Consider the following 17,035-nt stretch of genomic DNA (forward strand, 5'->3'; position numbering starts at 1 on the left):
GTTATTTTTTTTTTTTTATCTAAAAAGTCAAAAAATCACATGAACTTCGTCGAAATATATTCTGACACAACAAACAAACAAACAAACAAACAAACACGTGCTGCGACAGCATTCAGATGGCTTGTTGAAACGTCCACCTGTGAGCCTGCCATGTTTTTGTTTTTGTTTTTTCCTTTCAGTTTCGTTTCGCCCCTGAAAGTGTCCTCGAGTGTCCCGACATGTCCAAAAGAGGAAGCAGCCCCGCCGGGGAGACTGCGACCAAACGAATGAGACCTTCGGAGGAAGGGGACAACAACGTGGACATGGACCAGGGAGATGCTGCTTCAAACCCCCGGGTACGTACCGCGCAATAAATCATCATAAATGGTATGTTTTATACTGTTATCTGGTGTTTTCTATATAACATCTCCTGGACTGATGGAGATGAGAAGCCCAGAGAGGAGATAACCTATCACACTGTTGTTAATATAAATATCTCGTCTTTCAGTTGGAGTGTGCTGGTGACATGGTCAGCGATGCAGGGATCGTGGAAAGCATCACGTTGAAGAACTTCATGTGCCACTCGCTCCTGGGCCCATTTAGTTTCGGGTCCAATGTCAACTTCGTTGTCGGCAACAATGGAAGTAAGTGTTCATATATTAGCGTGTGTTTCTGGTATTTTTTTCACTCCGATCTGTACGCCTCCAGCACGCCTCTTCCCAAGTGAGAAGAAATCACTCACGCCCACAGATATCTCGGCTACAACATCCAACAGAAACGGCTTAATCTGAAATTCATCGCCATCAGAAGGATTTGGCTTCTAGCTCAAATAAATCTGGCTAAATATTCGAGCCAGCGAAAACACTGCAAAATATATATTACCATCTATCTTTGCACTCTCCCTGTTTGAAAACAAAACTAGTTGCAATACAAGCAACGTCGTATGGTTTTGCAGGAGCATCTCGCTGCATTTACCACCAACGCTGACAGACACAGAAAGTTGGCAAATGTTCCTTTTGAACTGTCTTTGTTGAATACCACGGGCTCTATTGGGTATGTGTTATCTTTCATACATTTCTGTTTATTACAAAGTCTAACATACAGTTTTTCTGTGCACATCCTTCTTGTGTGACAGGTGGAAAGAGTGCTGTCCTGACAGCTCTCATAGTCGCTTTAGGCGGTAACGCGCAGGCCACAAACAGAGGATCATCCCTGAAGGGTTTCGTAAAGGAGGGAGAAAGGTAAACATTTCACCATCATGTTATGTCCATTATTTTTTTGTCACGTTGGATCTGAGAGAGGTTGTAGCTGCCTCCGAAGACCTGTCAGTTTCCTCTCGTCCCACAGCTGGCTACTTCAAAATCAACACTTCTTTGATTACTAGAGCAAACAATTCAGACTGTAGCTAATGTTTTTTTATTATTATTATTTTTTAAGGATTCACTTGAGTCAGTAGATTTGATCTGCATTTTTGTTTCTTCAGTTCAGCTGACGTATCGATCACCCTGCGTAACAAAGGAAGGGATGCTTACAAACCTGAGGTATATGGTCCAGCTATCAATGTAACTCTGAAAATAACACGTGACGGGCTGAGAACCTACAAACTCAAAAGCAAATCAGGTAAAAAATACTCAGAAGTCATTAGTTATTCATTTTCTAAGTTCTTTTCTTCATGTTTTTTTTTTTTTTTTTGTGAGGATAATGATTGAAAAACACGTTTTTTTTCTCCTTTGATAGGTCAATTTATCTCATCCAAAAAGGAAGAGCTCATTTCTATCCTGGACAATTTTAATATTCAGGTATGAGAGATGGAGTTCCAACATGGTACAAATCCGAGATTGTTTTAATGTTTTTTAAAATTCACTACTATCAAATCATTTAGTGCCTTTACTCAAAGGCAGAGTGCTGTCCATCCTGCTACCTTCCAGGTCGGCTGATGCATAATCCATTCAAATGGACCGCCCGTTTGTATTAAACCTATGTTACCATGATGAATCATCATTAATCTGTTTTCTTCCAAAGATCAACAATCCCGTGTCAGTTCTCACTCAGGAGATGAGCAAACACTTCCTACACTCAAAAGGAGAGGGGGACAAGTATAAGGTTTGTTTGAAGTCATTTTATATTTTAGCCATGCAGCTGTGCTGGCCAGACAGTTAACCACACTGACATATCTCAACTAATACATGGATTGCCATGACGTTTTGTACAGGTTCATCTATAATAATCAGTGGGTGAATCCTGGTTATTTCAGTGGTGCTTGTACTTTTTTCCCAGCCTCACCCCCGCATGTTTATATTTTTCTGGATTTTGGGGAAATAGGCTGAAAACTATTGTCAATTTTGTCCAGGCAGCTCTTGTGCCACCATAAGGTTGATATTTCTATTTTAGAGTAAAATGAATTGCCATATAATTTGACATTTATCTGTAATGTCATCTTTAATTTATAGATGAAAGCAGATTTTATTTCTTTTGTTTTCTTCTTTCTCTTGTTCAGTTTTTCATGAAAGCCACCCAACTTGACCAGATGAGAGAGGACTTTGTCTACATCAAAACCACCAAGCATGTCACAGAGAATAAAGTTGAGCAACACAGTGAGGTAAGGATAAGTTTCACTGAAATGGATGTATAACAGAATGATGGTAATATTTAGCATATTTATTGGATTTTGAACCCTTTGACTTGAACTAGCACAGCATTGCTAACCTTTTTTGGTAACCCTGCATATTTATGTGAATGCTACAGTGCTTGAAAGACCTGAAAAGGAAGTTTCAGGAGAAAGAGGACCGTTACAAGAGCCTGGGATCACTGGATGAAATGCACACCAAACTGGAGGATCTGCAGAAGCAGATGGCCTGGGCTTTGGTGAGATCCTCTTTGCCCATGCTTCTAGGAAACTGGACTGATGTAGTAATTACTTGAAAGGTCAAGCATTTTGATATCAATGACTGAGTGTCTTGTTAAATGTTGCAGGTGATTGAGATGGAGAGGGACTTGGACCCACTGATAAAGAAGCTGGGAGCAGAAAGAGACGCCACAGTGAAATATGATGAGAAGGTGGACGAATGGAAGGTATGACTCTTCTATGGTATTCTTCATGAAACCCTACTTCCATCACCATACCATAACTCATATGTTAATCATAGTGAATGATGAACGTTGAGCCTAAGTGTATTGATTCTTTTTGAAGAATGGCGTGCCATCAAGTGTTTTAAGTATAATCGATAATTACTATTTATTTAATAACTTTTTGTGTTTGATATCTCACAACCCACTTTTGCTTATGTCCCTGCACAGCCTTCTTGTATCTTCTAACCTTTAAGCCCCATACTTCTTTTATGTTTTTACAACTTTGTTTGTATAAGTTATTTCTGTGTAATGGTGCAGAATAAAATCGAGGAAGCTGAGAAGAAATACAAGCAGATCCAGGAACAGTTGGAGGGGATCACCCAGCAAGTCCAGGAGCTGCAGCCTAAATGTGCTGAGCTCAAGGCTGAAGCCCAGAGACGTAACACCCTTCTCAAGCCCAGCGAGGTCAGAGTTCAGACAGTTGCATTGAAAACACTGCAAGGCACACTTCTGCAGTCAACTCATTCACTTTTGTAAAAGTGTGAAGTACTTTTGAGTGGTAACAGTCTAAGGAAATGTCGTTTAGTGATGTGAACTGTTCAAAGATGAGGTTGTTTGCTGACATGAGGCCTGGTTTACAGGGCTGAAATGGCATCTATAGTAACAAGTGCATTCATGTCCCCCGGCAAACATAATGAATATGGAATATGTGTTATAAGTACAATGATGTATTATAGTCCATGTCATTTTTCATTTTTTAACCAAAACAAAAACTTGTGTAACTTTCCATTACTGTGCACATGTCCTCTGATCTATAGTTTTCTTTTCTGTCATCAACAAATGTGTGTTTAAAGTTGCTGTTACCATTGCAATGCTTGTTGCTACTCTGTAAACGTGGCAGTGTTTTTATTCTCAATTTATGTGTGCAATGCAGGTCACCGTCCACAGATGCAAAGCTAATCTGAGGGACCTGGAAAAGGACAGAGTTCAGCTGTCCTCAAGGATAAATGATCTCAAGCTGAGGTAGGATGTCGTCTTCTGTTTTGCATTCAGGCTGCAGAATGTGCTTACTTTCTGTTGTTAACTGTGCTTTTTTTTTCCGTCTTCCAGTTTATGTCATCATATTTTCTTCCCTGTAGCATCAGTCAGACAACAGGAGCGGAGAGCCAGGCGAGGGCAGCGCGTGTGGAGAAGATCCAGACGGAGCTGGAAAACCTGGCACATCAGATCTCCACTCACAGCCAGCAGATTGACCAGTATGAGCGCGCCAGCAGCCGTGCCACAGAAGAGAAAGGAAAGATTAGGTAAGGAAATAGAATCTCTGCACCAATAGTGAATAAATTACACTTACAAAACCAATACATGTTAGTTCCAGGGTAGCTTAAAGACCTGCTTTTGCCATGCCTGACTGAGAATTGTCCAGAAGAGGTTTTAATTGCGCTGTAATAGATGTTTCGGTATATTTGCACAAGGAGAGAATAAAATTTACAAATGCTAGTTTTATGTGAATCCAGCATTTACTTCTTCCTGTTCTTATTACTGATTACAAATATGTTATTAAAACAACTGTGGATATCTTAGATTTCAAGTCCAAATAAACCAAATCTCTCTCAAAAGTTCTCTCAGCGGGCAGAGAAACACTGGCAGGTGGATTGACTTGAATCACAGATGAAGTACATTATTGTTTTTATGTTGGACCAAAATAAAAACAATTAGGGAGAATGTCAGATCCATTCAGCAGTGGAATCACAAATATAGTGATAGCCCATCACACAATAAAACACCCACCTCCATCTATCTGCAGAAGAGAACTCGAAGTGCTCAAGAGGTCCATTGACGCCACCAGCAGGAACCTGCAGACTATGGAGAGCAGCCGCTCTAATCGGCTGCGGCGTTTTGGAGAGCGCATGCCCGCACTGCTCAGCGCCATCGAGGAAGCTCACAAAAAGGGCCAGTTTAGGCACAAACCGCGGGGACCTCTGGGTAAGACTTGGTACCTACTTGTACACAGGTGAAAATGTTTGTGGCACCCAAGCCTTGACTCCTCTCTCAGCCATTTGAATCGCAAATTCATAACAGCATAAAGAAACACGTTACATTGCTGTGCACTCTGGCTGGTGGTATATGATAGATAACACTTGATTAAGGGAAAATAGAGTGTTTCAGCAGCTTACATGCAAGATACACACAAACTAGAACGTGTGCAAAGTAAAAGAATAACAGTGTATACATTTACATGTTTACATATACAATTGTCGTATGGGAAGGAACATGTTGCTTCCTTCTCTTTTCATATTTCCTTCCCTTCTGCAGGTTACCTTATTAGCTTGAAAAACCCTGAGCTGGCCCTGGCCGTGGAAGTGTGTCTTAAAGGACTGCTGATGGCCTTCACTTGTGACAACCACCAGGACGAGAGGGTGCTGCAGGGCCTTATGGTCAGAGCGCTGCCAGGAGGCCGCAGGCCGACCATCATTTGCAGCAAATTCCTCCCACATGTCCATGATACAAGAAGGGGGTGAGGACAGCTATAGCATTTACAAAAAATGATTACATTTAGTAGTACATTGCCTGGAAGACGTTATTAGCCTGGAAGTCCTCCTTCTTCAAAGAGTGATAGTGTTGGCCAGTTTAAATTATTGTTTGTAACAATGCACTAAAGTAACAGAATGTTTTTACTATTTATGAGGGAGTTATAAACGGAAGCAGAGTGCATTGTATTTAGCCACATTTTTATCAAAATTGTGACACAGAAATAAACATTAGCATACAAGTGGTTAGAAATAGTTTTAAAAATGTGCATGTTTCGATGCTTCTATCTTAATGTGATTACTTATTACTATCAGAGCACATATTAACTCATTTCTTAATTTACTTATACTGAACACAAATTCATGTTAAACACAAGTAGGGGTGAGAGTGTGACAAATATTTATTTTGTGCTGACTGGTACTTTAACATTACAAGAATATCTGAATTCTTTTAGTCAAAAATGGTAATGATTAATTTTGTTTATTTGTCAGAGCCGTGAATCACCCTGAATACCCCTCGGTGCTTCAAGCTCTAGAAATTGAAGACCCAGTTGTGATCAACTGCCTGATTGATCAAAGGGGTATAGAGAGCGTTCTGCTCATTAAGGTAACAAGCAAATGCTTCTCAATTACACAACATACTGTACATAATCATGGTTTCAAAAGCTGTTGAACTATTAGTAAAGACCAGTTAGAGATGTCTTATGTATATGATATACGGTATAGTATGATGTACTATGGGATATGCCAACTCTCTGAAGGAAGTCTTCATAACTGAACATCAGATAGGGGTGAAACAATGTAGAAGGCTGACATAAAGGGGCAGAAGTCTCAGGGGTCAGGGACAAAGGTTGCAGTGCCCGAAAAGCACTTTGTTCTACACAGGCAGAATAGGCTTATGACTAATTTTTGTCCTTATGTACACGTGGGACTCCAAAAGGCTGAGACCAGCAGAGGAAATAATTCTATTTGGCTTTAATTCCAGAAGTACTGGGGACTTAAGGAAAGGCCATGACAACAATCGCTGTTTAGTTGACTGGTTAGACCAAAATGAGTTGATCAAATCCAGAGTCATCTGAACACGTGCTTCAATTAGGGGGTAACAACTGAAGGAAACCTGACTTTACTTTTTGTTTTGTTTAAAGGAGTTAACATGGTCATTGCCTGTGATTGGATGGCTGACCAAAAACTAGTGCAGAGGCTTGTCATAACTTTTTTCATTTTTTTTATTTTTTTTTATCTTTCTAAATGCTTAAACTTTCTGATTATTTCCAGGTTTATAGATTATTATATGATTACATTTTAGTGTCTCAGACAGAGTACTCCACTGTATGTTTGGCAAGAAGTAACAAGGAAATGCTTTACTGTACTTAACTGCTAAGAACCTTAAACCTCTTCAAATAATAGTCAAATACTTCTCAGGGAATATTAAATAGTATTTTTTTTTTTTTACTTAAAAAGACCCACCCCATACAAAACGTGTGTGTGTGTGTGTGTGTGTGTGTGTGTGTGTGTGTGTGTGTGTGTGTGTGTGTGTGTGTGTGTGTGTGTGTGTGTGTGTGTGTGTGTGTGTGTGTGTGTGTTTGTGTAGAATCGCACCGAGGCTCGGAGAGTGATGCAGGGCCCAAATCCTCCCGCTAAATGTACTCAGGCCTTCTCTAAGGACGGAGACCAGATCTTTACTAACCGTAACTACACTGCCGATCAGTCCAGAGCCAACTATCTCTCAGGAGATGTTGAAGAGGAGATCAGGTGTGTGTCTAAATGTGTGCATTTCTAGTTTGAAAATAATATAACAACAGTAATGCGGAAGCTCAAATTAGTTTCAGATCTATATGAATAGATATCTAGTTGTACATGCTTTTGTCCTGTCTCTTAATACTTTCTGTCACTCTTGTTGTCCCCCTCTCCTGGTTCCTTGCTTTTTTTCTCAGGCACTTAAAAAAGGAGTTAGCGAACCAGCAAGCTCAATCGAGTCGCTTCCAGCTACAGATGAAGAAGTTGGATGAAGACATCAAGCAGAACGATGTTCTACTGAGAAGAGCCCACATTGACCAAAAGATGACTAAAGTAATTATTTTTCCTTTTAAAACCCGGCATTGACGTCTGTCTGACTGAGACATGTTATGAAAACAATAGGATTTTAATGCTGATTTGAAAATTATATTTAAAAAAAAAAAAAATGTATTCAATTAACAGTGTTTTTGGGTTGTTGTTTTTTTTAAATCATTTTGAGTATCAGACAGAAACATCAGTTCATACTGAATATGTTTAGCAATGTTTGTGAACAAAATAACTTTTAAACTAACATTTTTTTTGTCAGTTATAAATTAGAAATGTATGAGTTTTCAGTTCCAATACAATTCAAAAAGCTGTACCAACACATTATCATTTTTATGAAAGTTTAACACATTATAAAACCATTTACTCTAGTTACATTAAGATCAAATAAACAGTTAGATTTTGAGTTGAAATACAAAAACACACTGCTGCTAAATCCAAAATATATTCCTGAATCACAGTTCTCAAAGCCTTTTACTCTGATACGTAATGACTTTGCTCATGAAGTTTGTGTATTTGTTCCAGGACAAAGCCACGAAGCTACAGCTTGAACTGACAGACCTAGAGAATGTGGAAGAGCCTCAGTCAGAGGACCTCAGGCCTCTGGTTTGTGTTTAGTCATTGAAAATACATACTCAACCCCACAACACAGAAATGCAGCCTCTTGTCACCGCTGGTGATCTACTGTTGTCCCCAACTCACCACAGGAGGAGGATCTTGAGGAGATTGTCACTAAGGCCTCGTCCAAACGTGCCGAGTACAATGAGGCACTAAACCAGACGGCCGACCTGAAGGCCTCTTATGAAAAGGCTGAGCGGGAATACAAGCAGCAAAAAGAGCACATCAACACCATCATTGAAGAGGCTGATTCAGTCAAGGTAATAATGCAAGACAGACCCAACACAGCGCATGTGCAGTTACTGGCATAATAAATCTTGTAATGCTTCAGGCTTTGAATTAGAATATGCACTTAAAAAAGAAAAATAAATCCTGTATGTGCTTTGGTGGAGAACTAGGTGGTACTTGAGTATCAGGAATGCACAATTTATTTCAATCCAAATTTAAAGGCATATGATTTTCCTTTTCTTATCAAAGCAAACTTTAGTTGTGATTTTCATTCATTGATTTTCAGTTTTGCCTCAGCTGAAAACACAAGCCTCTGTACAGAGCATATTTCCCACTGCTACTCCACTGGAGAAGTCTTACGTTAGTTCCCCTTTTCTGTATATTTTAGCATAACATTTTTACTGGTTGAGAGGTAAATTCAAAAAGCATATATTTTATATTTATATATATATATTTAAGCATATAGCCAACCTAAACATGCTGAAGAAGCTGTTTATTTTATTTCTAAGTTGATGTATGCTTGTCATTTGATGATTTCAGCAGTCCAAGTTCCCCATAGCAGCAGCAGCAGCAGCAGTTCATGTGGCTATTTATTACTTTGTCCTGCTACAGGAGGAGCTCAGTAAAAGTGACCAGGAGGTGATGAAGTGCAAACATCACAAGAAACATTATGATGAGAAACGCAATGTTCATCTTTGTAACATCCAGACTCTCGAAGCCAACCTGAAAGTTAAAGAGGAGGATCTGGAGGTACGCCTTACTGTACTCTGAGGGGTGTTTCTGTAATCCTTGAACAACGTTCATCTTAGTAATCGGGCCTTTGTTTGGAGAGTTTTATAACTATCAATTTGTTAATGCTGGAGACCGTTTATCTTTTACTTGCATTTTGTGTCAGAAATGAATGGTTTGCTTTCGCTCTGCGGTTCAGGGGTCTGTTGCCAAGGCCACAGAAATCTGTCCGGAGCGGCTGGAAGTCCGTCGGACAGCCAAGAGCCTGGACAGTGAGATCAGCCGCCTAAAGGTTAAGATCACTACCCAGCAGGAACAACAGGGGGACCGTGAGGAGGTTGTGAGGTATGTTACTTCGGTCCATGCATCAGATGACAACGTAATAATTGGCACGCGTGACAAAGCTTCCCCTGATGCTACTACGAAACACGTGCTTGTTTTTCATTTCGCTTATCAAATCGCAGCACCGCCACCACACCAAACTTCAGCTGATTGTCTTACCGTGTTCACTCATCTCTTTCCCACATCCAGGCAGTACCAAGAGGCTGTGGTGAACTACAAGAACATGGCGCAGCAAATGAAGAACCTCAACAGCTTCATCAAAAGCCTCGACAGTATCATGAACCAGAGACTCACGGTTTACGCAGATCTCAGAAGGCAAGTGGTGAATCCACAGCTCGTTGTAATATCAGTGAATTCTCTCTGTAAAATAAATGTAGTCTCCTGCAATCTTAATTGTAGAAGTACTGCATGTTGCTTGATGCGTTTTTCTCTTGGTGCCCTAGGTTCCTCTCGGCTCGCTGTAAATACTACTTTAATAGCATGCTGGCCCAGAGATGCTACAGTGGAACGATGACCTTTGACCACAAGAATGAAACCCTCTCCATCTCCGTAAGAAGAGCAAAACATTTCATTGATTTGCATTTAAAAAGTACAACACTTAACCGTGAAGTGGTAACTCCCAGTATTTTTTGCAAATAAACTGTTATAAAATGGTACTATTCTTAATATTCCACGTTTAAAATGGCGAATCATCTGAAATGCTTTCTATATTTTTCATGCCCCTGAATATGACAGTCTTTTTGTCGTATCAACAAGTCATGTTTCCACAGCACTGATTTCTTGTACATACCTGACTCCGATTCCTTCACCACTCCTGTGCAGGTGCAGCCAGGACAAGGAAACAAGGCTGACTTGAGCGACATGCGCTCCCTGTCGGGCGGCGAGCGCTCGTTCTCCACTGTTTGCTTCGTTCTCTCTCTCTGGGCCATCACGGAGGCGCCATTCCGCTGTCTCGACGAGTTTGATGTTTACATGGTAATCGGAGACCATTTTATTGACATTTTGGGCTCCATTTAAACGACCTAAGCGCGCAGTCTGAATCGTCATTTGGGGAGTGTCCAAACCTCTGCTAGTTTAACAGCAGCATTCGAGAGAGACGTCACGAGACACCTCATACGTTGCGTCGCACTAGTTGCCGAACCGTTCTCACTGTGTTTGTCCTTTTTGGAGGTAACGGTGTCCCTGGGTGTTTTGTTTTGTTTAATTAGGACATGGTGAACAGGAGGATTTCCATGGACATGATGATGAAGGTCGCTGATAGTCAGCGCTACAGGCAGTTCATATTCCTCACCCCGCAGAGCATGAGGTAACCACCGACACAACCAACATCACAATATGTGATCATATACTGTACTTGTGTATCAGAGCAGTTAGACCACCTGGGTGTTGATTTATTGACTTAAGCCCTGTATATTAAATTAATTAAAGAGAGCTATGATGGACTAAACCATGCAGGAGTAAAGGTTGTGTGATTTCAGTACGCTGCTTGGTTTACAGAGCACCAGCCACATGACCTTGAATGCACGTCCCCATTGTCATTGTTGTTTTTCCTCTTTTTTTTTTCTTAGTTCTCTTCCAGAGAGCAACATCATGCACATCATCCGCCTCAAAGATCCCGACCGCGGCCAAAACAACACACAAAGAAGTCCGGACGAGGACCAGTAATGTTGTTATCTCAGTTTAGTGTCAAATGCGCGGCAGAAAAGCCTGTTTGTAGAGAACAGTTGTAACTTTGAAGATGTTCAGCCACTTTGCTGTTGTTCATGTGAAATATTATATGTGTTCCCCCAAGAAGTGTTGCAATTTTAAGCTTTCAGCTTTACTTGGAGAACTGTCAGGAGCAGCTACAAAACACCAAAGGGCTGAAATATCTCCTGTGTTTGATAATATTGCTTTGTAAAAATGTTGTTTATTAAAGGAAAAAGGTTGAGAGGTGTTTTGGTGGTTTCATTCATGGTTCAGTGGTACAGTGGGGGATATAGAGGCTCATTTTTAACCTATATCACAAGTCTTTTTCTACCTCGAGCTTCTCAAATCTTTTGACTTCTGAAATACTTTTGACATGAACAAAATTCCACTCCAACCCATTTACAGTATTGGCATGGTGACATGACATACCGATATTAAAATAACTTTTAAGAAACCATATTTTACTCAAAACTTAAGCTAAATATGTAACGGGGCACTGAAAGATGTCACAGATCCAATCTGGTGCTACACATTTATTGAAGTTGTTTCTGAAAATTGTAAAAATATCTTTCAGTGGATCATCGATACGCAGCGTTTTTACACTTATGTCTAACGGAGAATCTCATTTAACTCAACATACAGAAAAACCTAAATAACAGAAATCTACAAAAATAAAAGAGTATATCATCTTTCCACATATTCTGAGTAAAAACCTGTCTCCTTAGAGTTTATATGAACGATGTTCTGTCAGTATAACACTAGATTCATTATTTAACAATCATGAACAGTGAGACTCAAAATACAAGATGAACAAGGGCTTCCTCAGAAGGTAAACATACTTAGATTTAATTGTATGTATCCAACACCTCAGTTTGAAATATTGAGGTTCAAATTAAAGTGTTTAATAGAAATAACCTCTTTTCACAGCTTTTTTTGTTTTTGCTGGATGTAAAACTACAGTGTGTCTGTGTCCAGAATGTAAAACCTGAGCTTCAGAAGGAGCAGGTCACTAAATTAGGAAAGATAATTACAGGAGATAACGGCTCGGGAAGGTCTTAGAATAAAAATAAACGTCGCGTCATGCCTGTGCCCCCCCCCCCCCCCCCCGAGCATACGCTGCTCACACAATAACACTGACCCCTGCTGGCTGTTTACTGACACTACTGCGTAATACTGTGATGAATAACACTGCCTAAACCCTAATTTGTATCAGCAAGTTTACCAGTACATAGGATTTATTAAAAGTAAATGACAAACAGACATGACGTCATTGTTTTGATTAGGTAGGCTATATCTCATAGTTATGACAAAATTTCCCTGTGTATCTATCAATCAACTTCTCCAGTGTTGTTGTTTACTGTTTAAATATTTGAAAAAAAAACAACTAATGTTGTTTTGGCAACGTTTTTATGTTCATTTTCGTCGGAATATACGTTTCAATTTTAAGAATGAGCAGCTGTCACTTTCGAAACAAAAACACAAGCGCAGGTTCAACCTGTTCAAAGGTAAGGCTGAGTTCAGACTGCAGGCAAATGACATTATTTTGTAATTATATTTCATATTAAATCATATTTAATTAAGCAATATTACAGTTAAATGACATTAAAGCACACCCTCGAGTGTAATATTGCGATTATACAACAAATGACCAACTAAATAAAATATGTAATCTAAATGTATTCATATTGTGGGGCAATTCGCTCTCAAAATATACAACTTCTTGTTGTGAGCACCCTTAGATTTACACGCTTTCTTTTTAATCCAAAATTTAATTACACAAGGATGTTCATTATTTCCTAGATTAGACAGTGGGCAGTGTTAGGTGTTACAACTCATGTTTAGATCAAAACAAAAATAACTGAACAATTTTAACCATACCAGTAGGTGTCACATTAGCATGAAATCACAGATTAAAAAAAGAAAACATTCAGGAGCTGACAGGATAAAGCAATTAAATAGACATAGTTAGAAACATATAAGTTTACGGTCCATAATGGAAACACAAAATGAGTCATTTTGAACTATTTATTTCTTAAAGTTTTTGATCAAATCTAATATTTTTGTTGACAGTGTCAGTATGGAAAATGAATCATAAGTCTCATTAAGAAAAAATAGACTAGTATGCAGCAAAGTTCTGCTGTAACCTTGTAGAGTTTGAACACACTTTCAAACTGAATCCAGCATGTAATGTAAACTTAAATGTCTTCGTGTGGGTTTATTATTGTCAGCTTGTAGGTGACCTACTGTCAACAACTGGACTAGTATAGCGCATGGTGGTGAATTGTGCAGGTTAAGTGTACCGTGTGCCTGCAATTATTGGTCATAAGCACAGATTTGTTAGGGCGGACACACACACACACACACACACACACACACACACACACTTTCTATAGTCATTTTGATCAACACATTCCACTGGAAGCTCTGAGACCTACCGAGGTCAGTCAGAGGAGGAGGAGGAGGAGGAGGAGGAGGAGAAGGAGGAGGACAGATTTGCACCTTTAAGATCTCTGTGCCAAATCCCACACACTAGGCGGACCATTGGAATGTTCTTCCACTCATGCACATAACGTCTGTTGACAACATTCCTGACCTCCTGAGGAAACCGGCGCCTTTCATTGCTTCTCTGAGAACAGCAACAAGCAGACAACATGAAGCCCAAATCTCTTCAATCCAGGCTGTTTGGCAGGCATTCAGCTGCAGCATTAGGTGAGGCACTGAGCACGCATGCACCAAGGTACCAGCGGCATGTGGACCGTGCGGATCACCCAGAGATACTGGATCGATCTACCAACAATGACGGCCAGCAAGTGACTGACCACAGCAGAGAAAATGAGAAGCGCCGCAGAGAAATAGACTTCGCCTTTCTGCCAGAGAGGTACGAGCCACTGATAGATGATGAGGAAGTCAAGGCAAAAGAAGAGAAGAAGAAAAGGAAGAAGGAAAACTACAAGAAAGTAAAGAAGGTTGGTGTTTTATTCTCTACTTTTTACTACAATTAGGCTATTGACTTTCAAGCTCTTAAGTGTGTGTTCTTGTATATTGATATTGTACTGATCTAAAATAGATCCTTCCTCTCGTAACTTTTGTCTCTTTTTTTTTTGTAGGTTCAGTCTGGGTAAGTTAAAGTGTTTTCAGTGTGGCATCAATCGACCTCAATCAGTTTTATAAATATGGGAAAACCGAAAACTCTCTAATTAATTCATCTGCACAAATCTACTGTCAACATCACCCTGTAAAGTATCGTGAAAATCAGGATATACAGCTGATTTTCACAAGCCACTAAAATGCAGTGAGAATAAAGTTAAACAAACATGATCAGCGTTTATTATAGTTGAGATTAAAGATTTCTACTATGATCACACAAATGTGACAAGTGCATTTTGTCTGGCAACCTGCAGCTCCAGCTCATCTCCAGAGATTAATCTATTAATCTACCCTCAGTCTTCCCTAAATGATCTTTTTTTTTTTGTATGTGTTTTTTAGTTCATCTTTTTATTCTTGATTACTCTTACAAAGTAATGCTGCACAGTCTGTAAAGCATCTTTTGCCATCACTGGGTTGGTCCTGTTGACAACTGGCAGGATTGCTTTATTACCCCATATTCACGTGTGGTATAAGGAAACAAACGGCTCGTGGATTATGAGAAACAACATTATCGCTATAAATTTATCAGTGACAGACACGTTTCTTCATACTAAACTGTAACTCATCAATTTTTAACAGTTGGGTTTGCCTCAGAATACATACGAGCTTCAAACAGGCCACTGTTGTACATGCTCCCTACCTCTTCTATCTACTGAGGAAATCGTTTTGTTTTTTTTTAAGTACAAAAAGTAAAGGTTTTCCTTTGTGCTGCATAAACCACTTTTGTATGCATTTTTTTAAATATCAGATTAATATGAACTTGAAAGTGCCGTGTTAGGCTTGCTATAAGCTAACAGAGGACTTTGGTGAACCAATATTTTTAACAGGAACCTCACATTGATTAAACTTCTGTCTTTTCTTGTAGTTCTGAGGAGGGTAAGTTGAATTGTGTTCTGCATCTATTTAAAATATAAAAAATAAAAAATTGTCACAATCAGCTTCATTCAAGTTATCTTGATATTCTCTTTAATTATTAAAAAAAAACTGTAAAATAAGGCTAATGAAGCTTTTTACAACTGTTGATTCATAGTAATGACTCTAGTTCAGGTGATCTGATCAAGTTAAATGACAAAACCAGCAAGATAATAATTGCCTTTACTTTATAAATTGTCTTGAAATAGTCAAATGTGCACACTTTGTTTCATTCTGATACTGCATGCTTCCTATTTTCTCCAGTGGGTGTAAAATTGGACTGAAGTTTTAATACATGACCACAAAAGTTCCTCTACAGCAGCAGGTTTATGACAGAGGAGAGAGAAGAAGAAGAAAGAACGGGCAAGAACTTTAGGGGACGTAGTCTCACCTAGATTTTAACCTTGGCATTAACCTAGATGGTGAATGTTTGTTTTTCATATCTAACCTATGATGGGAAGTTACAACAGACCTGTTGGCAGCGTATTCACTGCCAAATTGCTTTATAACTGCTGCTCATGTTTGAATTATCAGGGAAAGGCCTCTGGAATCTAATCTGAGCCAATGTGACTGCGATAAATTCCCTCTATGAACAGAATCTTATCAGTCTGCTGAAAACATCCTGAAGAAGGTCAGGTTAAAAAATTCATAATAAAACAGGCTGCTGGTATTTCATGTGTTTGTTTGGTAATTAAACCAACATTCAAACTGATGCATTCTCATGTGGATGTACAATTTAATACTTGCTGTATTTTTGGAAAAGGTCTGACTTCCGTTATCCGCCACAGCTAGTCAGCCCTTTCCTGTCCAAAGACCATAGAAGACAATGGTGTTCACAGGACTCCTTTATGCTTTGACTTTGACTGAGCCGCTCCTCCTGCTGCGCTATTGTTCTAAAGCATCACATGTACAGCCCTAAAATCATGTCCTAACTCCGATCTTAATCTCATATTATTTTTACTTGCTTCTGTTGAAATCCCTCGGATCACACAGCATCAATCATTTCAACACCGGGGGGAATAAAAGTAATTACGAGGTGATTCAACCTCAATGCTTTTTGTCTTCTTTTGTCCTCTTCCGAAAGACAAAGCAGATTTCCTTAAAATAGTTTTCACAATACTAATTTGAAGATGGATTTCTCTATTTTTCAGAATGTTGGAAAGGCGCTCCGTTCCACCTGGAAGTGCTTGATGCTTGGTCTGTACAATTTTGCTCTTGGCTATTCTACCCCGATAACAGTGGCAGCTACTTTTGTCCCTGACTTTCACCCGGGCAGAAACAGGATCTGAGCCAAACTGCGTGGATCTCCTTCAGTTTGTTTTCAACCAAAACCAGCAACCAATGGATACTGACCAAAGACTTTTGATATCTTCATAATGGTTGTGCATTTGAAATTGCTTTTTTATATGTTCGCAAAAGTTTAAAACAAACATTGATTTATATGTTTACTGTGCTGTATGACTTAAGTTGTAAAGTTCTGCCTTTGCATTCTAGCCAGTTATCGTTATTGGCTGCTGTGCTTTTTGTACTGTGATATTTCCAAATGTCTTCTATGAAAAAGTTATGTTGTTGATTATTAATTGTAGATCATAAATTCCTTATGTCATCTTGTGTGTCTTCTTCTACAGTATAGTCAAAATATACAGTGTGCCAGGGTCCCACATTTACATGGTTAGGATCCTAAAATCAGAGTGTCTGTAAAATTGCTCTTTGCATTGACCCAGTGTGCTCTA

At 39.3% G+C, this 17,035-nt stretch overlaps 1 protein-coding gene across 1 annotated transcript; it reads left to right on the top strand.

The window, feature by feature from the left end:
• The first annotated feature begins 155 nt into the window (after window positions 1-155).
• LOC138619801 (structural maintenance of chromosomes protein 6) lies at window positions 156-11,490 on the top strand. Its single transcript, XM_069696573.1, has 26 exons — window positions 156-335; window positions 488-623; window positions 1,115-1,220; window positions 1,463-1,599; window positions 1,717-1,778; window positions 2,002-2,082; window positions 2,477-2,578; window positions 2,725-2,844; window positions 2,953-3,051; window positions 3,367-3,513; window positions 3,983-4,071; window positions 4,188-4,352; window positions 4,853-5,031; window positions 5,362-5,563; window positions 6,069-6,183; window positions 7,168-7,328; window positions 7,511-7,646; window positions 8,163-8,243; window positions 8,345-8,515; window positions 9,096-9,233; window positions 9,412-9,557; window positions 9,744-9,869; window positions 9,998-10,103; window positions 10,377-10,529; window positions 10,763-10,860; window positions 11,123-11,490. Exons 1-26 carry the CDS (start codon window positions 219-221, stop codon window positions 11,217-11,219), a joined length of 3,270 nt encoding a protein of 1,089 aa, XP_069552674.1. The 5' UTR covers window positions 156-218; the 3' UTR covers window positions 11,220-11,490.
• Window positions 11,491-17,035: the final 5,545 nt, after the last annotated feature.

This window comes from Brachyistius frenatus, unplaced genomic scaffold (assembly GCF_029030835.1).
Source record: "Brachyistius frenatus isolate BFR_SWC_R1_liver_20210118 unplaced genomic scaffold, ASM2903083v1 Contig_21, whole genome shotgun sequence".
Taxonomy (NCBI): Eukaryota; Metazoa; Chordata; class Actinopteri; family Embiotocidae; genus Brachyistius; species Brachyistius frenatus.